The following is a 27,596-nucleotide window of genomic DNA, read 5'->3' as shown; positions in this document are numbered from 1 at the left end:
ATCACTGCACCTGATGGTGTAACGGACCCTATTTTGTTCATAAATGAACATAGAGGAAAGCTAGAGGGTTACGTTAGAAACAAACTGAGTGAGAAGAAAGGTATTAAATGGTACCTTGTTGTACACGCGAGATACACGCGTGAGTTAGGGAACACGGGCGCTGTGACTGAAATTAGTCCGTACTTTCGGGGGTTTACACACGCCACTATATCACCAGAAGTTATTCCGCGACAGGTCAACGCCAGTCGGGATAAATAGCCGAAAGTATGAATGCATTCGAGTCTATGGGGAGTGGTTGGGAGATTGACCGTATTTTATACATTCAAATTAACATGATTCAATACCTACCGCTAGTAGGTGGAACGTATTTCCAATTACCGTCTGTAATTGAAAACAAAAGGGCTACCGTGAACGTTAATCCGGAAGATATACGGGACAATAAGTGTTTTTTATGGTCGATTATCGCCAAAATCCACCCAGTTGTAGGCGACCCATCTCGTATCACCCATTATCAACAGTACGAGAATGAACTAAACTTGTGTGGAATTACATTCCCATTTGAACTCGATTCGTTTAAACTTAAACGTTTTGAGGAAGTAAAAAATTTGTCCATAAATATATTCGCATATGAAAAGGGGTACTTCCCACGTTACGTGAGCGAAAGACAAGTTCCCAAAGATAGGGAAGTTGATTTGGTCTTGGTGTCAAACGGGGAATCAAAACATTTTGTTTTGATTCGCAACCTAAGTCGCCTTCTCAGTGGTTTTACCAAACACGCGCATCAATCATTTTACTGTCGTCGCTGTTTGAAACGAAGCGCGTCAATTCGAACCCACGATGAGCACGTGCGTGAGTGTAATGTTCATGATCCTCAACGCGTGATTATGCCACACGACGAACCAATTTTAAGATTCAAAAACTTCGGATGGAATCAAATGGTATTTATTTTTCTTTGTTTAGCTATTTATATAATTATGGGTGTGTGTGTGTACAACTATTATTCCTTTACAGGTTCCATATATTATCGTTGCGGACTTTGAGTCCTTACTTTCAAAAGTCTCAACATGTTTGCCTGACACGTCACTATCATCGACAACGACTTTGGCTTTGCATAAAACATGTGTATTTTCATATGTTATCATTGGTCCAACAGGTTAGATGAAAATTCGATAAACATACTTCGGTTTATCTAACACATAATTTATTTTCAGGGAATCTCGTCAAACATGAGACGTATAGAGGTGATGATGGAGCCATCAAATTTCTAAAAATGCTCTTAGACGAATCGGACGTTATAGCTGAAAAATTGAAGGTGAACATCCCGATGCAACTAACACCAGATGAGGAGGCGGCGTTTCAAGCATCCACTTTTTGCTACGTTTGTGAAGAGCCATTCACAGAACGATCTGTGAAAACACGTGATCACGACCACTATACAGGCGCATATAGGGGGAGCGCATGTCAATCTTGCAACCTCAAGTTAAAAGCACCTAAATTTATCCCAGTCGTCATGCACAACCTTAGCAGGTATTTGTTTTTTAATTCTCTGTTGTTAATTGTGTGATTGGTTTCTCTATATGCAACAATTTCCATCCATAGATATGACGCGCATCTTATAATACAACATATCGCCATTATTAAAGAAAAGAAGATTGACTGTATCGCATCCAATAGCGGGACTTATATTTCATTCTCCCTCGGTAGTCTTCGATTCATCGACAGCATTCGTTTCCTTCCCGCATCCCTCGAAACCTTAGTTTCCAACGTAGCGAAAGGGGGACAAACTAAATTCCCTTTCTTGAACTCCGTTTTCAACCCAACGGAGGTGTCATTTCTGGTTCGAAAGGGGGTGTATCCATACTCGTACATGGATTCAGAGGAGCGCTTTCTTGAGAAACAACTACCCCCAATAGACTGTTTCCACAACGATTTAACAGACGAACCCCTGAGCCAAGACGACTACACCCACGCACAAAACGTGTGGCGAGCATTCAATATTCAAGATTTAGGTAAATATATATATATTTTTTAGAGAGGATTACATAAAATAACTAAACCATATCTTTACAGGGGAGTACCACAACTTGTACGTCTTGACTGACACCCTACTTTTGGCCGATGTCTTCCAGAACTTCAGGAAAATGTGCATGAGGTACTACCACCTTGATCCGGCTCACTCCTATACCGGTCCTCGGTTACGCTTGGCAGGCGGCTCTACACATGACAAAGGTGCGGTTAGATCTACTTTTGGACGAAGATATGCACCTCTTCATTGAAAAGGGAATTCGAGGAGGAGTTTCAATGATAAGTCACCGACTCGCAGAGGCCAATAATAAATATATAGATGGATATGATGGTTCAAAACCAGAAGGATACATATGTTATCTGGGTATGTATTTTAATCAAACTAATATTGGAGATAGTGACTAACATATCATATCAACAGATTGCAATAACCTCTACGGGACGGTCATGTGCGACGCATTACCAATGAAAAAATTCCGATGGGTTCATCCCACAGAGGATTCCGAACGTGACGTTTTAGAGTGTACGGATACAGCACCAGAGGGATATATAGTAGAAGTGGATTTAGAATACCCCGAATCACTCCACAATGAACATAACTGCTATCCACTGGTTCCGGAATCTATGACGATAAAACCTCAGATGCTCTCGGAATATTCCAAGAACCAGATGACATAATTGAATATAAAAATTAAGGAATCCTTACCAAAACTAGTCCCAAATCTATTCAACAAGGAGAGATACGTGGTGGATTATCGAAATTTGAAGTATTACGTATCGAAAGGGTTAAAAATCACCAAAATCCACCGGATCTTAAAGTTTGAGCAAGGTGCTTGGCTAAAGGAGTACATTGATTTTAACACTGAAAAAAGGAAATTGGCTACAGACGACTTCGAGAAGGATCTTTTCAAACTAATGAACAACGCAGTATTTGGTATGCAATTAATAAACAATAACAATAATAAGTAGACTAATAAAAATATATTTTTTCCCTTGTTTTTCAGGAAAAACCATGGAAAACCTGAGAAATCGACAGGATTTCAAATTAGTAACCACTCGGGAAAAGGCGGTCAAAAAGGCCAGTTCTCCCGCCTTTGAAAAATTCACGGTTTTTCACAATGAACTGGTTGGGATTCATTCAATGAAGAAGAAGTTGGTGTTGAACCGGCCTATATATACAGGGTTCGTCATCTTGGACTTGTCAAAGTTATTGATGTACCGATTTCATTACGATGAAACTCGGGCACAATACGGGGATAGAGCGAAACTCCTTTTCACCGATACTGGTATGTTTTACATATGTTATTTGTGTCCGATGTTTTAAATGTTATTTGTTTCCATGTTAACAAACCGTTTATTTACAGACAGTCTCACCTATCACATCGAGACTAAAGATCTCTACGCGGACTTCGCCACTCGGGCTGAACTGTATGACTTCTCGGGGTACCCACGTGACCATCCACTTAACAGCGATGCTAATAAAAAACGACTGGGCAAATTCAAAGATGAATTGGACGGTACTCCGATCATGGAGTTTTGTGGGCTTAGACCCAAAATGTTTAGTATCCTGTCGGCCAAGGGAGAGAAGAAGACGTGTAAGGGAGTCTGCAAGCGCGTCGTGCGGAAACGCGTCCGGCACGCGCATTATCGCGAATGCTTACTGAACCGCGAGTTGACCACCGCGGAGATGGTTAGAATCGTTAGTGAGAAGCACATTGTTAAAACTATAAGACAAACAAAACTCTGTTTAAACCCATGCGACGATAAACGTTTTATATTAAATGATGGCATTACCACACTAGCCCACGGGCATATTAAAACAATATAAAATTAAAAATTATGACAAATTTATTGAGTAATTCTTATACATATATTCAAGAGAAAATAGAAGAGAGTATAATACTTGGTTCAAAATTTAGCTTTCGCCCTGCTTTCCACCTCGTTTGAGGGTCGCCCAGGTTTTTACCCCCCTTAAACTTCAAGTAGCCAATCAGGAGGCTAGAGGTTATATATTGTGTTTTTTCAAAAGTAGTGCAGTTCAAGGGATTGTGGGAAAGGGAGTCACTCTTCGTTCGCCGCCTCTAAGCGTAGTCTGCTTCCGACTGGATTCGCCTCGTCAGTGAGATAAGGTTTTAAATTAGCTTCTTTTGTTTATTTTAGATGACAATTTAACTATGCCTCCGATAAAATCAAAAACTAGTGTTTCTAAGCCAATGCTAAAAAATCAGGTTTCACAGTGTAACTTTTTTTTGAAGCAAATTACTCATAAAAGTATTCAAACCGATTGTTATGACCAAGGCTTACCAAAAGTTTCAAAGGAAAATTGCGCTCAAACAGAAATATTTGGGATGTTAGTACCACAATCGGTGTGGAATAATTTAAATTCATTTGAGGGGAAAAAACGAAAGCGAGATATTGGAACTTCAATCGATGAAGCCCTATTACTTTCGGAAGTATTATCACCACCAACTAAAATAAGAAAAACATTACAAAATGAAAAATCGGAAGCTGCAATAATTTCTAACCCTGAAGTTCCTGAACAAACATCAGTTCTCTCTCTTTTGGATGATTATCTTTCAATTCTGAATTTCAGTAAGACTTTTCTTTACTAATTATAATTAATAGTATCCAATTTTACCTACAACCTTAATTCTTATCATAACAGAAGGGGTTCAACGATTATTTAAAAAAAATTTCTTCGGGGAGATTGATCAGCTTGAAGTGATGAGGGAAAACACAGTCGATGTGTCTTTTTATGGAGAAACACCCATTAAATTGATATTCCGTAAAGATGGAAAATTGATTATATCTACTCTATTTCAAAAGTGTGATAGAGTTCAGTATTATAATGCAGAAACTGAAAATCTTGATCTCGGTGTTATAATGAATGCGATGGATAAACTGAATGAGTCTCATTATTTTTGTCCTGGGATCCCCAAAGTATATATTGTTTATTTATTTATTAATTGGATATTAGACAGATTAAGTTGAGCAAAGAAAAAATTTAACTTCTACCCGTTGATATTAGAAGTTATTTTTTTTGGAGTGCCTTGCTGTATTCTGAAACAACTCTTTAACTCCGTATTCAAATACTTATGTAGGTTGACTGCGCCAATTTATTATTGACCAAGACTCTACTCTGCTTTAACACTCCTTTTGAAAGATATCAATCAATTCATTGTAAAACATGGTTCAGTTCACCACCAAATGTGGCGAAAGTACAACTTCTGGACGGAACTTATCAATGCCCAGATTGCAGAAGTTTAAATTGGTAACGACTAATGATTCAATTGTTATGTTATTTTTTGAAAGCAATAAATATATTTCGGTGGCCAAGGGCCAGATAACTCATGGTTATGGTGTGGGCAACAAGTAACAATCTGAACAATGTAAACATTTTAATCGGAATCTCAAGTATCTAAACTATTTGATTGATATTTGTGTAAACCAAGGGAGTTATCTACCCTTCGATAATGACAAAAACCTTGTTGCAGATTAAGACTAATCAAACTTAATGTGTGATTCCTTAGGTACTTAAAAGATCGAAATAAAAAAGCTCAGACGTTATCACCAACTCGGAAACTTAAAAGAACGCTTTGTAGCTCAAGTTGTCCAATAGGCATGCTAACTCCAAATTCAAGGAAGAAGAGAATCATTAGAAATAAAAGCTTGAGAAATAGTCAAAAAAAGCAAATTAAAGAGTTGGAGAAGAAATTAGGGAAAGCTAGGCTTGAACTGTCAGAAAGGCAAAACTATGAACTTAGTTCATTGGTCTCTGAAATTAATAAGAACGGAGCGGAAGAACTAAAAAAAATTCTTCAAGAAGCAGCCACTAAAAATCCTTCAATTGGTCATGCTATGAAAAAATCTTGGGAAATGGATTCTGAAGAAAATGTTAACGATTTTTTTAAAGATCAAAAAAGGTGTAAGAGTGGATCTAATGGTAACAGATGGAGTCCTTTGACGTATAGAATTGCTCTTGCTATTTACTGCCGATCGCCAGCTGCTTATGAGGCTTTAGCATCATTTGAAATTTTGCAGCTACCTAGCATTTACACAGTAAAGAAAAAAGCGAGAGAAATACCAATTGAACCTGGAATAAACTTGCAATTCCTTAAAAGCGAGTCAAACCGATTTGATGACTTTGTGAAAAATTACCCTAACAATATTAAACCCCCAAAGGAGGGAGTTTTGATATTTGACGAGGTAAAAGTTATTGGAAAGCTCCAGTGGAATTCCCGCAACCATAAATTTATGGGTACTGCTATGGATCCGAATGATTTTCTTTCAATGCAAGATATTTATAAGGAACAAAATTTGTCAGAACTTCTTGAAGCTGAGTATGTTCTACAATTCCTTTGGAGGTGTTCAGCTGGCAAGTTTGACATAAATGGCCCTTATTTCATGATGGATAAACCGGTTCCAAATTCAGTCATATCGAACACAGTTCTGAGATGTATCAGCGCCTTCGAGTCTGTCAACTTGAGTGTTACTGGCTTAGTTTGCGATGGTGGATCTTCTAACATTGCTTCATTACGTCAAAGTTTAGGAGTTGATCGCCTTCCTACCCACACAATTACTGATAATGGAACAGTAAACTTTAAAATTATGCCGAAGTTTCAGCACCCTACCAAAAAAGATGCTTCTATCTATTGGATTATGTGTCCAAGTCATCAATTAAAAAACATGATCAACGCGCTCAATCATTCGAAAGACGAAGACACAAGAGAATTTTCTATCATGAAGAATGGCGAATGGGTTCAGTTTGGTTGGAAGCAACTTATTGAAATGAAGGAGAGAGAAGATGATCGCAGGGAAAATTATGAACTTGTTCACGTTAAAGGTCTACGGAAAGAACATATAATTAGAGACGCATGGACTAAGCTCAACGTAACACCTGCTCGCATCATGCAACAAGATTCCGTTCTTAGCGAGCTTTATAATTATGCTAACCCAATGCAAGAAGAAAACTCTGGTAGAGAAGGGAGTCTGGAAAAACCCACAGACTATGAAGAAGTAATGGCATGCCATGAATATCTGCGAGCCTGCAATAAAATATTCGAAAATGGTTTGTTATCTAAACAGCCTGTGTCTTCAATTGATTCTGCTCCAATAAAATCGATGTTGGAGGGGCTTAGTTATTTTGAAAATTGGGCTCGGCAGTTTATTGATGCTGGCGGTGAAATTGGGAATGACAGAAGATTTTTAGCATGGCAAACTTGGGAACTACTACGTATTTCAGTTTACGGTTTTGTTGCTTTTGTTGAAGATTTCAACGCGAGAAATCCTAACCAACATATCTACCCAGTTCGTATTAATGGATCTGCTGTAGAAACTGTGTTCAGCCAAATGAAATACATCGCAGCGTCCAAGTTAACCAGCATAAACTTTCCAACCGTGAAAAGAGCCTTGTATGTTAAAAATTGCACAGCCACTGCTCAAAACGCGGAAGTGGGTTATAGAAAAAGTGGATTAGAAAACCTTGAAAAGAATGTCTTATAAAAATTTATTTTGTTTGTAAACAGTTAATTTTAAAAATACTGAATAGTTATTAATCATGAAAAAACGTTATTAAAAATCACAGTTGCTTTTGACTATTTAATCTTTGAAGATCCTTTTTTTCATAATTCTCTCACTTTGACGTCGAACCCGGACGGGGCTAATAACAACTTGACTAGCATCTTTATCCTTTAAACATTCAGCCCCCAATTTAGAATTAACTTGAGATCGTTTTGGAACTGAAGCTGCTGCCTTTAATTTTGATGTTTGTACGTTTTTTGTGGCTTTACCCTTGGCTTTCACTTTTACTTGTTTTTTATCACATTTGGTTTTAGGTTTTCCCTTTCCATTGGCACATTTTCGTGTTTTGGAATCCTTTCTTCCTTTTATCTCTGATCTCTTTTGATTTTTTCGTTTCTTATTGGTAATTTTACATTTTGTCCCAATGCTGAATAGTTTGCACCTCAAATTCTGGCCTCCACGACTCCTATTTCCTTTCACCTCGTTCCTTCTGTTTACTTGGCATCTGATTAAATCGGCCAATTTTCCGTGGGCAATCTTCCTCTGCCAGACTGTTCTAAACATTTCTAATTCATGTATTGAGAAGGTTTGAGTTTCTGGTATTAATGAAGTTGTGAAGCGGAACATTTCCCTAAGCGCTTCATCATTCGTGACTCTTCCCATTACTACTTCTAAAGATAACAGAATGTTTATTAAAATAACTTCTAAATATTTTAAATATTTATTGTGCTTACTTATTGTATTTGCAGGAGCGTAGCTGACACTCAATCTTCTAAAATTTTCAATGACTAGATCATTAACTGCGTTAACATATGGCATTAGGGCTACATTCGGAAATAACATTCCTCCTCTATCTAGTTTAATTAGAGCTGGTGGTAAATCCCGAGGCAACTTATCAAAATTACGCATTGATTGGGCGATTTTTAAAAGTAGTTCTGACTTTTCTTTCTCTATTTTTCCAAGTGGTCTTTTCCCTTTAAATTGTCTTACACTTTCATTGAGATTGTCTTTGTTCAACCTCCATATTTCTCCAAGAGCTCCTCCACCTAATCGCGTCATGGTATACAATTTATCTGTGTTCCTATGTCGCCTCACAGTGTTCTTATGAACTGAATTGGTCACGGCTTCTTGATGATTAGTAGAGGTTGTTGGATGGCATAGTTTTTCTTGCTTGGCTTTCGCATACAAATCCATAATTTTAAAACCAAACCATTGCAAAGTAACACCAATTTCATTTTCAAATTCTTTCCCTTTCTGTACTTTAGCTACCAACCCGATAATAAATTCACTCCAGGAATAAAGAAAACGCGAATAACCACTTTTTTCTTCTTTAAATTTGTCGTAAAACGTAATGTATTGGGTACACATAGCTTTAATTAAGCTTTCTAGCTCCCGATTATTGATCCAAGATAACACTAACTCTTTTCGACGTCCAGTTTCATCAACAGTGAAGAATTCATCCTTAAAGTCATCCAAGAGTAAATCTAAGTCAACGTTACCCTCTTCATCCATGGTTAAATACAATGATATAACATATAATTTATCAAGATGTAACTAGTCTACAGCCACATCACTAAGTCCAAGTCCAGAGTTACTAGCAGAAGACAGACTACACTATGATGTACACTCATGTACTGCCATCTCTTGTAGCGCGCTTTAAACTCAATTTTGCGGGAACTATTTTTTCTCTCTAAAAATTGTGAGGAGGCTATCCTGGGAGGGGGGGTCGCAACGCTAGAGCGGTAGATATATAACCCCTCAAACAAGGCGCAGCACGCGGAGGCTGAAGTATTATACTCTCTTCTATTTTCTCTTGATATATTCAGATATCATACGATCATTAACATTTTTATTTTTAGTAAATCGTTTTTATATCAAACATTTTAACTCCCCTACATTTATACAATGAAAAGTAAACGCAATATCCACCTCAAGTTTGACTTAATTCCCCCTGTAGTTGGCGTGAATTAAACGTAACAGTTAGGCTGTTTCGCTCTACAAAATCGTTAAATTTAAATAAATCCGGAGGATTTCCATAGCTTTCAAAGAATTCAGTATTCTTTTTCCTCGAAATGTATATAGCCGTCCAATGATGGCCTTTCCCTTAAGACGTATCAGTGTTCACAATATACAGCGATGGAAATGTTTTAACAGTTAGTGGTAGTTTATCCGCCGGAAATATTCCCCGGAACAAATTTCTAGTGTATGGATCGCGCCTTAATATTTTCTCAAGTTGTCGAGAGTCCATTATGAGCTTTGATTGAATAAAACGGCTCGGTTTTTGTCAATTTCAATCAAAGATTGGAATTCGGAATAGTAAACGACGGCAATTGTAGCCGGTAGCGCTTCGGCAAAAATTAACTCCAATCGGACACTACCGTTCTTTATAAAGTTGAAACTTTCAGTCGAACTACCTTTCAGGTCGGGGGTCAAGTCGAATACGAAAAGAGCATTACCATTGGCGAACTCGTCACGGTCAATGAAATTACCCTCGTCGATATTCCATTGCTCGGTTTGAAGAAAGAGATTGGCGTACGATCTCATAAATAGGTTATCCTTAAAGTTGGGGTTTAAGGGTTTATGGGGTACGCTAACCCCATCAACGGATATGGTGATTTGAGTCACCGCTTCATTTTTAAAATTAAAAGGCGACATTTTATAATCACCCAAAAACGCGTTCTGGTCTACAAATCCAATTACAACTTTATTCGGTTGTTGACCGCTAAATAAATTGTCTTTGACTGCTATTTTACTTCCTTGAGATATGTAAAATGTATTACATTCCGTACGTGTTATGGGGTATTTCATCGTGGCCAATTCCAGGGTTTTGGCGTGTGATATCATAATCTCGGGGGTTAGTTTAACTCTTCTTATGAATAACGAAGCGTGGGTAAATATAACTTTCGCTTTATTTCCATCCGCATGTAAGCAGAATTCGTTGGGACTTTTGATAAATTTAAAATTCACATCGACCAGATTGGGGATAAAGCGATTTTGCTGACATATATCGGCGTGTACGACGCCAATCAAGTCTATAACCCCATTTTGGGCGAATTCACTCCGTTTCAAAAACCCTTCATTTTCGGAAAAGTCGTCAAAATGTCCCGCCGTATCTTTGTAGAATAGTGCCCCGGTCAAAAAACTCTTTTTCGCTGGACCACCAAATGTCAATAGCGTTTGAATCATGCTCTTGAATGCGTATTGTTGAGGACATGATGTAACTGATCTATCATTCAACGATACGTGTAGTTCACTAAAAAGACTGGAGAGTAATAGGTTTTCGGGTCCAACTTTATCCGCCTGAGTAGTTATATCACCATTCGCATCGTACACAGCGGCTTTAGGTAGAGACCCATCCGCTTTAACCACTTTTACTTGTAAATGCAGGAGCGTGTTTTTCAAGTCCATGTATGTCTCGGAGTTCCCGGTGACGGGAAATATAATAGCCTGATTTTCATCCACATTGGAGGTAGAGTTATACTCCACCCATTGACTTCCTACTATCCCAGTTTGGGTATAGGGTACGTGAAAAACATTTAGTTCCGAGCTGACGCTGTTCATAGAGTTTGGGTGTGCGAGCGACATTATGAAAATATATCCGGGTGTAAAGATGACGACCTTCTCTTCTTCTTAGCTCGAACAGAACTGATGATGGGTGACACTTTGCGTTTCCTTTTACGTCCGTTTCCAGTTAGCTTGGTCACTTCTTCGGCGGCCCTTCTCAATGTTTCCTTACCCGCTTCTTTACCCCTAGTTCTCAATGCTTGTTTAATGGGTACACCGCTTTTATAATCCGTCGCAATTTTCGCGCCAGTGTTTAAAAACTTTCGACCTAGGAACGTGGCACCCCTTTTAAGTAATGGCATGGCCGATCTGAACGCCGAGGAGATAATTGACCCCAGGCCATAACCACGTTGCACGGCCAAACCTCTATATACTGGGATGGATCCATGTCCAATTTGATTTAGATAATAGTCCTCATAATCCTTAACAGAAACGTGACCCGTATTATATGGAGACATCCTTACACTTTGACAATCACGTCATAAATGGGGCGGAGATTGAATTCAACGTAGTTCTTATAACAAGTGCCAAGTTCTTCTGGGCCTGAAATGCAGAGTGACGTGAACTTTCCCACGTTCGAACTTAACCGGTTTACCCATTTCACTCATAATGTTTATTTCAATTGTTTGGAAGTTGTTTTTCGCTATGGGCATGTAATGGGGTTTAGCAAACTCTTTTTCCACCGTGTCACCTCCTTTCCCGTTGATACTTATAATTCTTAAGAGAGGGACGTCAGAGTCTCCTACCGATCGAGACTGAATTATATCAGAGTATACGAATAAGGAGTGCATTCCAGCATCCATATCACAACTGAATGGGGCCGTCATAGAGGCGACCACAGTGAAGTCTTTTTTGGAATTCCTCGTGAACCCTAATATAATGGCAATTTCGCTTGGGATATAAAGTTGGTTCGTCCCTTTTAACTCAACCATCACCCGTCGATTTGGTTTGTTGTATGAAAACTCAACCCTAGATTTTATTTTTTCAGTAGCACCAGCATCGTCGTCGGCTGACAATATTTCGAGTAATTCCTCTACAGAACCGTAATATCCGGGAAGTATAATTATCGATATACCCCGGTTTTCATTCACTCCGTTAATTGTCTGTCCACTTTCACCAAAACCAGATCCCTCTTCTGGGAATTCATCCATTGCATCCGAAGCAACACCTACGAACGAATTATCCCAAATGCGAACTGCGCATTCCCTATTTACATTATTCCAAGTTCTAGGATAGCTTATTTCAGCCAGAGCAACCTCGTGAGATCCCTCTAGAATTGTAGGTTCTGGTAGATACGTTCTGAACTTGCTTATAGTATTTCCTTTGAAATATTGCGTTGACGAGTCAGAGGGTAGTGTGATGTAGAAACTCATTTTACGTCGATTTCTTGCACCCAGGAATCAAATTCGAAACTATACCCTCTCCACCGTACGAGGAGTTCTTTAGTACCGTCAGGTTTTTTACGTTTTCGTAATACTTTTTCAATTTTAAATTTACAGTTTTCTAGGTCCTTGCCAACTCTCTGTATTTCCTCTTTGTAGAACACACCGGAAATGAGCTCGGAGTTCAAATCCTTCAGTTTATATACCGGTGGATCTCTCGGGATTCGTTCTGTTACTTTGAATAGTTCTTCGGTATAATTGGCCAAATACCCTTTTTCAAACGTTCTTTTATTTTTGCTAATTCTAACTAAATCATCAATTTCAAAGGGGTATGAAACTGGCGGCGAAAAGTTTACTTTTCCGTACAAATTTAACCAGATTTCTTTCGAATTTTCCTCTGTCACTTCAGTGGGTTTATATTTAATTGATTTGTGGTAGTTGTTATTATACGATTCCAATAAGTCGGGTAATACGTCAATGTATTTGTAGGTGTCGTTTTGCGTAAAATAGCGGTACATTCGCTCCTTCAAGGTTCGATTAAATCGTTCAACGATACTACATTTCACTTCCGAGTGTGTGGCGAAAAACTTGATGTCCAAACGTTTCAATTCACTTTGCAGTTCTTTATTTAGAAATTCATTCCCATGATCTGACTGAACAATCTTGGGTTTTCTACCAGACTCTAAAACGGATCTAAACGCCGCAACCATCGTAGGCCCTTTCTTGTCTTTAATAGCGACGGCGAAAGCAAATTTACTGAATACGTCAATACAGCACAGTAGAAATCTATATCCGTCATTATGACGCTTAATGTTTAGCATGTCTGCCAGATCAAGTTGCCATTGTTCATCTATACCGTACACAATAGTCTTGATCCTTCTGAAGTTGTGCCTCGCGGGTTTGTGCAGTGTATACGTATCTTGACGTTGTAGGAACTCAATAACATCATTTAAGGAAACGTTAATCCCCTTTTCCCTCGCAGCCTTATATAGTCCTTGTACACCTCCGAAGCTCCCCGGATCTTTTTCATTGAAGTATATTTTTTCTAGTTTATCCATTAGTCGTGCAGTTTAAGGTTATTTGAGTATACCAATAAGCGAAATCAGATAACTCGATAATTATAATAAGAAATAATATCAAAAGCGCCGTAATAACTTTGGGATTATTTAAAAATGAAACGGACAGGGAGGCTAGAAGCCCTGTGAGAGAAGGGTCGTTACATCCTTCCATGATAACGTGTAAGTAATTTGTGAAAGAAATGAAACGTGATATTGATATATATTCTTTTTATTTCAAGTTTATCCAGGTGTGGAGACCATTACCGTAGTGGGAATCCGGGGTTGGGGGATAATAATCAATGTTCGGTAATTCGCTTTTAGATACATCGAGATAGGTATTTGGTACAACACTAGTAGAGTTTCCAAATGGGAATTTGTTTCTCACGATAGTTTTTGGTACATTTTCTTTTATTAACTTTTCGTAAAACTGATTTATTCCAACGACAGTGTGTTTCGGTTTACTTTTATAACCTTTAACGGATTCGTGTAAAATATCCATAATATTCGACCCGACGATTGGTTGTCCCCTGTATAAGTTCCCCGTTAGGAGACCAATTAATCTTGGAGTTGATATCAATCCACTTGTATAAAGCAATGGCTGGTTTGAGGTGTGAATCTGGTACTGTCATGGCTATTTCAGAATACCCATCTTTCTTTTTCAGTTGTTTAACAAGTTTCTTCTTTTTTCTTTTGTTAATAGCACTCGTTAGTAAATGATTGTACATGTTAACTTTTTGCGTCTGGTTCAATTTTTTGTCTACCAAAACAGTCTTCGTATCCAAATTTTCACTATGTTCAACTTTTGGTTGTGAGTTTAATCGGCGGTAAACCTCTTCAGGTACCAAAATCATCTTTCTAGCCATTTTTAATTGCTCTACTTATAGCTGCACCAGCAGCAGTGCTAACAAGTGATAAGAGGAGTGCTAACAAAAGAGGTAAAAATCCACCTTTTTGAATAAGGATCTTTTTACCTCTCCGAGTGACGATGACGTCACGGAGAGGTAATACACTGACCGTGTCTGTGTGTGTGTGTGTGTGTCTGTCTGTCTGTCTGTCTGTCTGTCTGTCACCGCGTTCGCAGTTGGCAAATCGGAGCAAACGTGTTCGCCATTTCCGAACTGCTTTCACAGTCACGGAAATGGCTCCTCTACTTGAGTTCTCACACCACCATCTTCTGGTCATTGTCCATCCGACATGGACACCAGTCTGTACACACTGGCTTCTAATCACCACCATCTTCTGGTCATTGTCCATCCCACATGGACACCGGCCTGTACACCTGACTTCTAACACCACCATCTTCTTGTCTTCGTTTTTGGCCATCCCACATGAACACCAGTCTGTACACCTGGCTTCTAACACCACCATCTTCTTGTCTTTGTTTTTGTCCATCCCACATGGACACCAGTCTGTACACCTGGCTTCTACTCCATCGTCATCGTTTGGTTTAAGACATTCGCGGCGATCAACTAGGGTTACGAGAAACGTCTAGCCAGCCTAAGGTGGGATCGACCACCGAAGGTTTTCGCAATTGCGGTTGTTCTTGCTTTTAACTGTAGTTCGACACCCTTATATACTACCTATTTGAGTAAGGCCAAGCAACCGGCGTATGCCTCATTTCAAACGCCAATATTAGTCAAGTCTCTCAAGAATGTTTAATAGTTCTTTTTAAAAATTATGTAACGCACAATAAGGCGAACAACTAACGAAGAAAATATTTAATATTAATTATATTTATTTTAATATTTAAGATAATCTCTTTTCTCAATTCAAAATTAATACGGAAAGAGCTAAAAAGCAGTCTATTTTTTTGTCTGTGTGTGTCTGTCCGTTGTCACACTAGTGCGCCGAGTTAGCAGTTCGCTTTGTTTTGATGTGTTAAGAAATCCTACAGAACCTTAATATTCACTTTTTCCATAATATAAAGTGAATATTTGAAAATTGTTTTCGTAGTTACGATGCATTTAGTACTTTTGTAGCTTTAAAGCTCTGTTTTATTTTGATATCCCAAGAATATTTTTTATAATTATTATTTGAAATGGATGTTTATATATTACTTGAGCTATACTACATCTGTTTATACCATAATCCTTTCATTCTTGATAATAAGAAGAACGCTACTGTGTCGGTCAAATGACCTTTTATTTGTCAATAGGCCTAGTGAACCCAAAAGTAAACGCTTGGGTTTGGTTTTCGTTTCTCTAATGCAGAGACATTAACGGTTCAGAGTGGGCCGAAAGTTAAATACATAGGCTTAGATTATATAATATATAATGTTTCAAATGATACTAGGACTAAAGCTTATTAAAATGATATAGCTTGAATTAATTTCAGTAACAGGCTATGAAAATAATTAATATCAAATATATTTATTAAATTATTTACGTAAAACCTCTGTCAATGGAAATTTCTTTTGCCGAAGTTAACATAGGACGAGTATTAAAGATTGCGTGTGAAGCTGATTCAGTACATACATTTCATAATTAATATAGAACGAGTAATTTGGATCTTACCCCATTTTATTACAAAACATGGAAACTCTCTCCAAAGTTAATATAGGACAAGTAAGTATAGTTGGCACTTAATGTTTATGAAATCAACATATATATGTCTTTTTAGCTTAAATGAGAAACGAAGTATCTCTTGTGACTCGTTTATGGTAGAGAAGTAGTTTTTCATAATATAGGAAATCAACAAGAAAAGCTACATTGCGTCACACTTAAATTTATTTAAAGATAAACTACAACATTTCCTATACATTTTCTATTCCTTGGTTCATACTCCCTGCTATTTTTTGCCTCGCGTTGGTATATAAGGAATTTTTCGAAACTCAAAACCTTATTCTCGCCCACAAGATATTACAAATGGTGGAAACACTCCGAAGTTAATATAGAACGAGTTAAGAAAACGTTACATTTTTCAAAATCAATGTAACCCAAGTCAGGAAACTAAACTCATCCGAAAGGCTCAGTCTAAAAATTATTAAATAACCATCTTGTGCTTCCGCCTCCCATTTTTTCTATGAAAACCCTTAGCTGCAACTCGTATCAAATAGGACAATTAATGAAGATTGATTTCCTACCTAATAGACCAAGCTTAGATTATTAGAAATATTTTTATAAATCTAAAATTTCTACTTCTTGGTCCATATTCTTTGGTTGTTAAAATCTGATGAGAAGAACTTGTTTTGTTGATACACCCCTTATTGTAAATATACCTTTTTTACGCGTTAGAATTATTCTTTTTTAGAAATTTAACAATAGCAGTTTATCACTAAATCTACTTGAATATTTATAAAAACGACGTTTTCAGGACGGTAGTTTGCTTTTGCCGATGTTTGTATTTATTTAGTTGATTAATAAAATGGAGGATGATAATAATTTAAAGGATTACTATTAGCTGCTAGTTTTTCCTATTGAAAATTAAATAACCAGAGTCCTGAAATTAACTAATAAAATGGAGACACGCACAAAAGACGTCTGAAATACTTTATTTTTAATTATCTGCAGTACATGATGTTCCAGGCTCATTAGTAGCAAAAATTAAAGCTAGAGTTAATTTAGTTTTAAGTTTCATTGGAGATGATGTCGAAGATTGTGAAGATTCCAGCGAATCAGTTTTTTCCGAAGAACTTCTTCCTGAAACGTCTGGTGAAAAACTATATTCCCCGTTGTCTTCGCTTCCGAGCAATGATGCTTCAGTAACAATAGAAAATTATAGCTTACACGTTATACACATAATTTAACATTTTCGAACCTTCTTTTTCCGCGCTATCCAAGAAAGCGTTATCCATTTCCTCCACATCATTTTCAAAATCTTCTTCAACGGAATTGTTTAGAATTTGAATATCATCTTGCAAATTTCCTTTAATCACACTTCCAACGACAGTTGTACTTGATGAATTTCCTTTTTTTAAAATATTAGGTTCATGAACTTTTCAAACCAACATATAGACTTATTACAACGATCACAATACATGGCTTCATTTATTAAGTATATTAAACACATATTTATACAAACCATTCTTGGTCGACGATTCCAACGAAAGACTTCGTGAAAACTCATTTGTTGGTAGTGTCTGTTGACTTGAAACTGTAAATATTACGGTAAGTGTTTATAATCATGTTTTATGAAAAGTTATGACTTCAAATCAATACTACCATTTTTTGAAGAATAAACAGTATATGGGTGATATCTATTTTTACTGGGGCATTCAGCAAGAACGTGTCCCCATCCATCGCAACGAAAACATTTCACATTTTTAACGAATCTTCCTGAATTTTCTACTTTGCCCTTTTCGTACTTGTTTTTGAAAATTCTTTTCAAGTGAAATTCATTCAATAGAGGAAAGTTGAAGGTCAACTTTTGGGTCCTAAAGTTAACATTTGCTCCCAGAGCAAAAAGAGAATAGCATCCCAGAAAAAAATCACTGTCTTTCGTCGAAACTAGGACCTTGTGGCTTTGAAGTACCTTATCTAACACATCTATGTTCACCAAAATTTGCCCACAACAATCTGATGTATCTTCTAAACGTTTAATGCAGTCATCTATTTCTTGAAGTGGTTTTTCATTGAAAAGTTTCCATAATGCCATTGGCATTCTTGATAAATACAGGTCGCTTCGTATTATGCCGTCGCAAGAGACTTTCGCCACTCCAATTTTTACTTTTACCACAAACGGTGGTTTTTCAAACCTGCAGTATTGTTAACGACGGTAACCAACGATTGTTTGTTGATTACCATGGATAAAGAATGCGCGAGTCGAAATTTGTTTACTCGTAATAGGATAGGCTCCTCCCTATCTCAGACGGTAGATTATTCGATTATACTCTGTTCCAGCTTCAGTTGTCATCACGCGTAAATCTAGGTCTCTATGTATTTTAGCTTTGCGCGTGCTGACAAGAGGCGAAAGAGAAACTCATTTAGATTCTGAAAATCAGTATCGCTTTCGTCTGTTGTGAGCACGTACAAAACTACCTTACATAGAGAACTAGGTTTGCGCGTGCTGACAACCGAAGCTGGAACGAGTATATTCTTATCTAAAAGGGCCTACCGGCCCTCTAGAATATCGAATAAGCTGGCGTCGGAGTTGCCTATCCTGTAGCTCGAAAACAAATTTCCTGATAAGTATTATTTATCCATGTTTTTACCCTCTTAAGGCGAATTGTAAAAAATATGCTTTAATAAACCACTGTTTGTTTTCTAAAACTGTGTTAGTTTTTCTCACGAGAAAGATTATAAATTAGGCTTCTTAAAGAATATAGCGAAATCTAGTGACAAACGTCGATTATTTTCCGGATTTGGATTTGGATCCAGGTTTTTTTAGGTGTAATGTCCTCTTTGTTCTGCTTTCCAGTCTCCTAAAATTATGCCTAAGCCTGCCGATTTCAAAAGTCAACGAATATAAAATATAGGTTTGATGATTTTCTGAACAATCCTAGTTTAAGGTTAGGCAAATTTCTTTCAAAAGTCTTTTTCGTGTAGAACACTAATCGCAGTTTTAGAAATAATTATGTTTTAACACCTCGTCTAAATGATTCTTTATTGATAGTTTATAACCATCGTATATATATATATATTAGTAAAAAGGTTACTTACTTAACGAATGACATTTCTTCGAAATTTTTCCCCAATATCCAGATTGCAGTAAATTGAGAACTACGCACCGCGAGAAACAGGACTAGAATGCAAGTCAATTACTGGCTTTTCCCTGTCGCCGTTAATTTACTTGGTTTCTGCGCACTGCTTTCGCCCACCCAGAATTATGAAATCTTAGGCTATTTTCTACCTAAAAAAAAAGTATTATTTTTTTTTTTCAAATATTTTTAAGACCTTAACAATTTATTTTACCGCTCCTATGGTAACATTCTTTTTTATTGGTTTTCGCATCTAATAGTTCCGCTAGAAGTTGATGATTGCAAAAATTTATTTTTTATCATATTCTCAACGATGTAGTGTAAGAGACTTTTTATCTCTCCGAGTGACGATGACGTCACGGAGAATTACTACACTGGACGTGTCGGGATGTGTGAGGGTGTGTGTTTGTCTGTCTGTCTGTCTGTCTGACACCGCGTTCGAAGTTGGCAGATCGGGGCAAACGTGTTCGCAATTTCCGGACCGCGTTCGCAGTTCACAGAAATTCCGAAAGTTATGCCACTCATTAACTAGCCAATTCTTCTTCCCCAGCAATTTGTATTAACTTGTTTCTAACAACAACACAATGCACTAGTGTTTCGTGTATACCACATACACACCAATCTGTACTTATTGGCTTCTAACACCACCATCTGCTGGTCTTTCGTTTATACCACATAGACACCAATTGTGTATTTTCTTATCAATCGCCTTATATACCGTAAATTTCCAAAAAATATTAAAGAGGCATACGCTTGAATTCAAAAGTTAAAAAGTTAACAATGAATTTGGGAATAAAGTTTCTTAAAACGATTTAACTAGAATTAAGGTTAATTAAAGACGATTAAAATAATTTATATCAATTATATTTATTTAACTAATCAAGAAAAACCTCTTTCTTCGGAACGACACCCGCCAAAGTTTATATAGAACGAGTAATGAAGATTGCTTGTGAAATCGATATGCATATTCATTTAATAGTTAATAGATAAAGAGTAGTTAAGGTATTATTCCATTGTATTACAAATCACGTTTGCTCTCTCAAAATTTAATATAGGACAAGTAATTACATCTTTCCCTGTTACGCTAGACGTAAGGTATAGGCATGTGTGTAGGCTCAATAAAGTTAGTATAAAACAAGTTACTCTTTTATAAGTTCAATAAAAGGAAGTTGTCTTCGAAAACAGGGAAGCGAAATAGATTAAATTTAAATAACGATAGACTTTCGTTTAGCTATCTCAAGCAAATCTTTTTAACATTAGCAAAATTATTTCATATTTCTTTTATTAACTTCCACCCCTTGGTGCATCCTCCTTGCTTTATGGCTAGAGATAAATTGCTGTAGTAAGATCAAAGGTAATAATTATGCTTTCAATCTATCAATATTTTTTAAGTGTGACGACAAAAGTAGGTGTGTTGGTAAGTCGGAGTCCCCTAGTTGTAAAGAGATATTTTTTACGCGAGAGACTTATTCTTTATTTGAAATTCAACAGAAATCGCTTTTTATCAATGCCGATTTTCATTGGTTGCTAGCAATCTGCCACAATGGAGCAATAGTAAATTAGATATAGATGCATTTAATTCAATTTCAAAGGGATTTTCGTTCTCAATCCTAGAAAATTTCTCCATAGAAACATAGTTGAGTTGATACGCCCACCTATTTTTAAAAATACCTTTTTAACTGCCGGTGTTTTTTCTAATTTAGACTCTAATTTAGAGTCAGTAGACTATCAATTAACTACTGGCGAAATAATATGTGAAAGTTGAAGAATTGAGGAACATAAGTTTGTCCACTTATTTTGTGAGTATTGTAGATTTTATTAAAATGGAGAAAGACAATGATTTAACTAAAGAGGAAATACGAAAGCGTAAGGCAAGGGAAAGAATGAGGGCAAAGAGGTCAGATCCTGAATTTAGGAAACGAGAAAATGAAAGGAGGAGAGTGTTAGCAGCTGAAAAAAGTTTAGAGTTTTAGAGACAGGTTCTAGTATACCTAATGTTGGTCTTACCGGGCGGCCAGTTTGCCATGATCCTAGGAAAGGTAAAGAATTAGATGAAAGCGCTGACGTAAGCTCTATAAATGAAGGCATATCTAATGAGGAGCAATCCAATAATTTGCGTAATTATAATAATCCAGATATTACTGAAATTGTCGAGAACAATGACCAGGTACCTAGTACGTCCCATGGTAATGTGTATCCGTTAGAGAGATTAAGAATTTTGAGGCAAAATGAAGAATATAGAAAGAGAGAGAAAGAGTCAAATCGTGAAATTGAAAATCAGGGTGGTATATTTTCCAATAAGGTAAAAAGGCTTGATGAATGGTATAGAGCTAGCGAACGTGTTAGGAACCAGTTAAGTAAGGCTACTGAACGCCAAGATCCAGAGTATAGGGAGAAAGAGCGTGTCAGAAACCAATTATATAAGACAGCTAAGCGCCAAGACCCAGAGTATAGGGAAGGTGAACGTGATAGAAACCAATTATATAAGGCAGCTAAGCGCCAAGACCCAGAGTATAGGGAAGGTGAACGTGATAGAAACCAGTTAAGTAAGTCAGCTAAGCGCCAAGACCCAGAGTATAGGGAAGGTGAACGTGATAGAAACAAATTATATAAGGCAGCTAAGCGCCAAGACCCAGAGTATAGGGAAGGTGAACGTGATAGAAACCAGTTAAGTAAGTCAGCTAAGCGCCAAGACCCAGAGTATAGGGAAGGTGAACGTGATAGAAACCAGTTAAGTAAGTCAGCTAAGCGCCAAGACCCAGAGTATAGGGAAGGTGAACGTGATAGAAACCAGTTAAGTAAGTCAGCTAAGCGCCAAGACCCAGAGTTTAGGGAGCGTGAACGTGATAGAAACCAGTTAAGTAAGTCAGCTAAGCGCCAAGACCCAGAGTTTAGGGAGCGTGAACGTGATAGAAACCAGTTAAGTAAGTCAGCTAAGCGCCAAGACCCAGAGTTTAGGGAGCGTGAACGAGCTAGAAATCAGACAGGTATGGCTTCTCAACGCAAAAACCCTGAGTACAGAGATAATGAACGAGCTAGAAATCAGACAGGTATGGCTTCTCAACGCAAAAACCCTGAGTACAGAGATAATGAACGTGATCGAAACCAGACAGGTATGGCTGCTAAACGCCAAAACCCTGAGTACAGAGATAATGAACGCGATCGAAACCAGACAGGTATGGCTGCGAGGCGTCAAGATATTGGTGTTAGAACTTCTGAACGTTCTAGAAATAGATCTTCTGCGGCAGATAGACGGGCAAATCCTTTGTTTATAGAGCAGACATATTTTGATAGCATAAAAGAAGGTCCAACATGGCCGTGCGAAGGTTGTTCAAATCTTTTTTTTAAGGCATCTGGTACCATAGTTAAGTCCATAGGTCTTTTGTCAGTTCCTGGTATTGAACGACGGGAGTTGCATGATGAAATATTTTTGTGTGGTACTTGTAATAAAGCTGTTAAGAGAAACCAAATTCCAAAATTTGCAAGGGAAAATGGATTTCAGTTTCCTGAAATTCCTACAGAATTAGCTAACATTAGTAATTTAGAAGAAAGAATGATATCACCACGGATACCTTTCATGCAAATAAGAAGGCTAGGATGTGACCAACAAAGGGGAATTAAAGGAAATGTGGTTAACGTTCCTATCAATGTAGAGTCTACTGTGTCGGTTTTACCTAGGCTACCTCGAGACACGGATACAATTCAAATTGAGTTCATGAGAAGAATGCAGTATAACACGCCGTTTTTGTATGAAACTGTTAGACCGAAAGTAATTCTAGAAGCCCTTAATGTTCTTGTGAATACCCCTTTGTATGTTAAACATGGAATTACAATTAAGAGTGATATATTAGATCCAATTCCTGAAGAACTTGATTTTATTGTTGATGAAAATGACCGTCAGGTTAATGAAGATAATATTTCAAGAGATAATCCACTAGTGCCACAAAACACAGGTAATGACAGCGATGATATGTGGAATGAACCCAACGAAAGTAGTTCTTTACCAGTTGGGAATCAAGACACATTATTAGTTTCCTTAAAAGACTTTTTACCAACTAATACAATGCATGTTAAGTTTGCTCCTGGTGAAGGTCAAACCCCAATGTCTTTACTCTTTGACGAGGATGCAGAAGAATTGTCATTCCCTAGCATTTATGTAGGGGAAAAAAGGAACCTTAAGGTTAAGGGAAGTTTTGGTGAAATTTTTAAATGGGAGCTTCGTAATACCGATAGGCGCTGTGCCAAGAATCCCTCGAAATTGTTTTATTCCTTTGTCAAATTAGAAACCTTGAAAGTTAGTCAATCTATTCAAGTTTGCATGAGAAAAACTAAAAGGACAGATGGCTCGAATTATACTGCTGGGGTTTTAGCCTCTGCAGGTTCTCTAGATGCGTTAATTAAGCAGGATGATGGTTTTAGAGTTTTAGAAAGGCTACAGAGCTCTCCTTCTTATTGGCAACACAGGCAAAAAGAATTGATGGCTATGATCAGACAGCTGGGCTCTGCTACTTTTTTCATAACGTTTTCTGCTGCAGAAAGTAAATGGCCGGAGCTTTTAAATATATTAAGAGTAACCTCTGGGCAGGAGCGTTTACCGAATGACGATATTGTTAATTTAAGTTTTTCTGAAAGGGCGAAACTGATTCAGGATGATCCTGTTACTTGCGCCAGGTATTTTGACCACCGTTTTCGGGCTCTTCTAAAGGCTCTGCAGAAATTAGGTCCTCTTGGTGTTATAGAAGATTATTATTTTAGAGTTGAAATACAGCAAAGGGGCTCGCCCCACCAACATGGTTTAATTTGGATAAAAGATGCTCCAAAACTTAAGGATGATTTTTCGAATGTCAAGGAAGTTGAGGAATTTATTGATAAAGTTATTTCTTGTGCTAGTGAGCACAATGACGAACATTTCGATTTATTAACACGTTTACAAGTTCACAAACACACAACGACGTGTAGAAAGAAGGTTAATAATATTTCTGTTTGTCGTTTTGGAATTCCTTTTCCACCCATGCCCAGAACAATAATTTATGATCCCAATTTAAGAAAGCTTGGTAGTGTTGAGGAAGAACACGAATGTAAGAAAATGTCTAAGAAATTGTATGACATTTTGCAATCTAAGGAAGAAGAAATGTGGGTAGATAGTTTTGAGGAGTTGTTGGCTAAATTGCGTGTCACGGAAGAGGAATATATTAATGCTGTTACTTATGATCTGAAAAGGAAAACAGTTTTATTGAAAAGACACCCCAAAGATACTAGAGTTAATCCGTACAATTCCTGCGCTTTGCGTCTTTGGCAAGCGAATATGGACATTCAATTCGTTCTTGATGCTTACGCGCTAGTTATGTATATTGTGTCATATATAGGGAAGTCTCAACGTGGAATGTCATTGCTTCTGCGTGAAGCTTCTAAACAAGCGAAAAATGATAAATGCACAGTAAAACAGAAGTTAAAACTAATAGCTAATCAGTTCTTGAATGCCCACGAGGTAAGCGCGCAGGAAGCGGCTTACAGTGGTTTACAAATTCCTGTCTCCAGGTGCAGTCGCGCCTGCATTTTTATAAACACTAATGCCCCTGAAAATCGTGTCCACATAATTAAGAGTAGAGTTGAACTTGAGGAATTACCAGAAGACAGTACGGAAGTTTTTGCCTCTGGGATCCTAGAACATTATGTTCAAAGGCCAGAGGAACTAGAGGCAATAACCTTAGCTCAATTTGGTGCCTGGTACGAATTTTCCAAATCCCGTAGAGTGACTAAAGCCGCCCACAATCACGTTGATGAGGGAGAGAGTAATGAAGTTGAATCTTGTGGTAAGTGGCTGAACCTTAAAGATGGTTCAGGGTTTATCAGGAAACGTGGCCATTCTAAAATTATACGGTACAGGAGATTCAATTTGAAAAAAGATCCCGACAACTTTTATCGTGAACAAATAATGCTGTTTAAGCCCTGGCGCGATGAAATTAATGATATTTTGACGAAGAATTTTAAATCGGTATATGAGCTTTGTCTCGAAACTATTAATCAAGTTAGGAAAGAATTTCATAACGAAATTGACGAAGAGGCCGTTGATCAGGCCGTAGCAGATTTTGAAAATGGGGAAATTGAAGTTGATATTACTAATATGCAGCCTGACTTAGAACATAGAAATGAAATTGATAGGTCTCTAGCTATGGATGATTCGGATTTTTTAATTAATACGGTTCAAGATTCTGTGGGAAATATCAATAGAGATATTGTGGATGGTAATACAGGAAATACTGTTGCCCCTTCAATTGCGTTAGTTAATGATTCAGAGTACAATTCACTTCTTAGAAAACTGAATTCAAAACAAAGAGAGATATACTACCATGTTTTGTATCATGTTAAAAGCAAAGAAACCCCGTTGCGCCTCTTTGTTACAGGGGGCGCTGGTGTTGGAAAAAGCCTTTTGATTAGTGCTATATTTGAATCTGTGTCAAGGTTTTACAACAAACAACCTGGGAGTAATCCATCGGAAGCGAAAGTTATCCGTTGCGCCCCTACGGGCAAAGCTGCCTTTAATATAGGTGGGGCAACTTTGCACAGTACGTTTAGTTTACCCGTTAGCCAATTTGCAGGAAATATATCGAGATTGGAAAGTGAAACGCTTCATAGATGTAGGTTACTATATGGTCAAGTAAAATTAGTAATAATTGACGAAATTTCCATGGTTGGAGCGAAAGTCTTTAATCGAGTAAACTCGAGATTACAAGAGATTATGGGATGCCCTGATTATTTTGGTGGTGTGTCTGTCCTTCTTGTAGGAGATTTTAACCAACTTAGACCCGTTCGCGATTATTTCGCTTTTCAACCTCTAAGTGAGAATGATAATCCTTACGCAACGTTAATTGGAAACCCAATATGGGAGCAATTTGAATTTGCTGAACTTGAGGAAATAATGAGGCAGAAAGATGATAAAACATTTGCTGAAGCTTTGAATAGAATGGCTGTAGGAAATATGTCTCAGAACGATATTGATTTTTTCAGTAGTTTAGAAGTAAACAGTCAGCGGGTACCCCCGAAAGAAGCGATTCATCTTTTCGCCACTAATGCGGAAGTGAACCGATTTAATCAAGCTAAGCTTTTAAACATGAATACTGAAAAGGCTTTTTCAATATCTGTAGATGTTGTAAATGGTGATCTTACTAATGAAGTTAAAAAAAATGTTCTATCCCAAATTGGAAACCTAGCAACGTCTGATACGTACGGTTTGCCAAAAGAATTGACTCTTGCGTGTGGTGCAAGGTATATGATGACCAACAATGTTGACACTTCTGACGGACTAACTAATGGTGCGACCGGTTGGTTAAGAAAGATTGAGTATGGTACTAATAGGTTCGGGGAGAAAATACCGTTCAGGGTTTGGATTGAGTTTGACGATTCTAAAGTTGGGAAAACTTTGAGGCAAAAGTGTCATGGTTTATACGTGAAAAATAATTTTAATGGTTCTTGGACGCCTATTGAAAAGGTCATTAAGGCATTTAGTAGAAAATGGAGACAAAATAATGTTTCAGTTTCAAGGAAACAATTTCCTTTGGTTATATCTGAGGCTATTACAATACATAAAAGTCAAGGTGACACGTACTCATCGGTAGTTGTGCATTGTAAGGCTACAAGGAAATTAGAAAGAGCGCATTTATATGTTGCATGTAGTAGAGCAAAAACCGCTTGTGGTTTATATATTGATGGCAAATTTCAAGATCCTACTTCGCCCAGAAACAACCAAGTAGAATTGGAACTTAAGAGATTGAGAGAAACAAAGAGCATTTTATTGCCGCTGTTGGAAAAGCCGGTGAGTATTTACGTTCATAATGTGCAGTCCTTAAATGCTCATTTAGAAGATGTTCTAGCAGATAATGTAATAATTAGTAGTCAGTTATTATGCTTTGTTGAAACTTGGAAAAAAGAGAATGATAATTTTAGCGTGCCGTCATTTAGGGAAGTAGGTGGTATTTACTTGCCAAGGACGGCACGCAGAATTGCTTTTGGTTCGTCATTATATTTGAGAGACAATCCCGAAAACGAAGTTAAGGAGATGGATAATAGAGTTTTACGAAGCGACAGACCATTCAGGAATTCGCATGTGGAACGTTGCTGGTTAGATGTTTCCATAGATGGCGAATCCATATCTCTGGTATTGTTGTACAAATCTCCCGGAGCCAGTTTGAAATTAGTTTTTGAGGATTTTAATCCTTTGTTCGATATGAAATATGATTCTTCTGTTCCAACAGTTGTAGTTGGAGATTTCAATATTAACTTTTTAAAATGCAAAACGGCACTGAGGCAGTTTTTTGATTCATTTGGGATGTCTCTTTTGCCGGGTCTGGAAGAAAAGTACTCGACTGACTATCAATGTCAGTTAGATTTGGCCTTTGGAAACCAATTATTTCG

The 27,596-nt window shown here is 37.5% G+C and overlaps 4 protein-coding genes across 7 annotated transcripts; 2 read left to right on the top strand and 2 right to left on the bottom strand.

The window, feature by feature from the left end:
• The first annotated feature begins 332 nt into the window (after window positions 1–332).
• On the top strand, window positions 333–3,853 carry LOC149583081 (uncharacterized). Its single transcript, XM_089864101.1, has 10 exons — window positions 333–938; window positions 1,012–1,153; window positions 1,212–1,527; window positions 1,600–2,009; window positions 2,071–2,234; window positions 2,281–2,389; window positions 2,447–2,637; window positions 2,722–2,959; window positions 3,030–3,311; window positions 3,390–3,853. Exons 1-10 carry the CDS (start codon window positions 333–335, stop codon window positions 3,851–3,853), a joined length of 2,922 nt encoding a protein of 973 aa, XP_089720227.1.
• A 56-nt stretch (window positions 3,854–3,909) lies between these two features.
• Window positions 3,910–7,621, top strand: LOC149583080 (uncharacterized). 4 transcript variants are annotated; one of them, XM_089864078.1, is made up of 5 exons: window positions 3,910–4,617; window positions 4,691–4,810; window positions 4,880–4,965; window positions 5,127–5,296; window positions 5,556–7,621. In XM_089864078.1, exons 1-5 carry the CDS (start codon window positions 4,200–4,202, stop codon window positions 7,525–7,527), a joined length of 2,766 nt encoding a protein of 921 aa, XP_089720204.1. In that variant the 5' UTR covers window positions 3,910–4,199; the 3' UTR covers window positions 7,528–7,621. The 4 variants fall into 4 exon arrangements, with proteins under 4 accessions (XP_089720204.1, XP_089720203.1, XP_089720205.1 ...); XM_089864077.1 differs by having other exon boundaries at window positions 4,691–4,965; window positions 5,556–6,283; window positions 6,350–7,621; XM_089864079.1 differs by having other exon boundaries at window positions 3,910–4,154; window positions 4,281–4,617; window positions 4,691–4,965; window positions 5,556–7,620.
• LOC149583079 (uncharacterized) lies at window positions 7,619–9,342 on the bottom strand. Its single transcript, XM_089864081.1, has 2 exons — window positions 8,280–9,342; window positions 7,619–8,216 (listed from the first exon to the last, which is right to left on the bottom strand). The coding sequence occupies exons 1-2, from the start codon at window positions 9,055–9,057 to the stop codon at window positions 7,624–7,626; spliced, it is 1,371 nt and encodes a 456-aa protein (XP_089720207.1). The 5' UTR covers window positions 9,058–9,342; the 3' UTR covers window positions 7,619–7,623.
• Window positions 9,343–9,792: 450 nt separating this feature from the next.
• Window positions 9,793–11,130, bottom strand: LOC149583078 (uncharacterized protein F54H12.2-like). The gene has a single exon (XM_089864100.1). The coding sequence runs from the start codon at window positions 11,128–11,130 to the stop codon at window positions 9,793–9,795; it is 1,338 nt and encodes a 445-aa protein (XP_089720226.1).
• Between the last annotated feature and the right edge of the window lie 16,466 nt (window positions 11,131–27,596).

This window comes from Phalangium opilio, unplaced genomic scaffold (assembly GCF_054372755.1).
Source record: "Phalangium opilio isolate 3A_F unplaced genomic scaffold, DU_Popi_V2 ptg001662l_1, whole genome shotgun sequence".
In the NCBI taxonomy this organism is placed as follows: Eukaryota; Metazoa; Arthropoda; class Arachnida; order Opiliones; family Phalangiidae; genus Phalangium; species Phalangium opilio.
The sequence above is the reverse complement of the archived record's forward strand: the minus strand, read 5'-3'. Positions and strand labels throughout refer to the sequence as shown.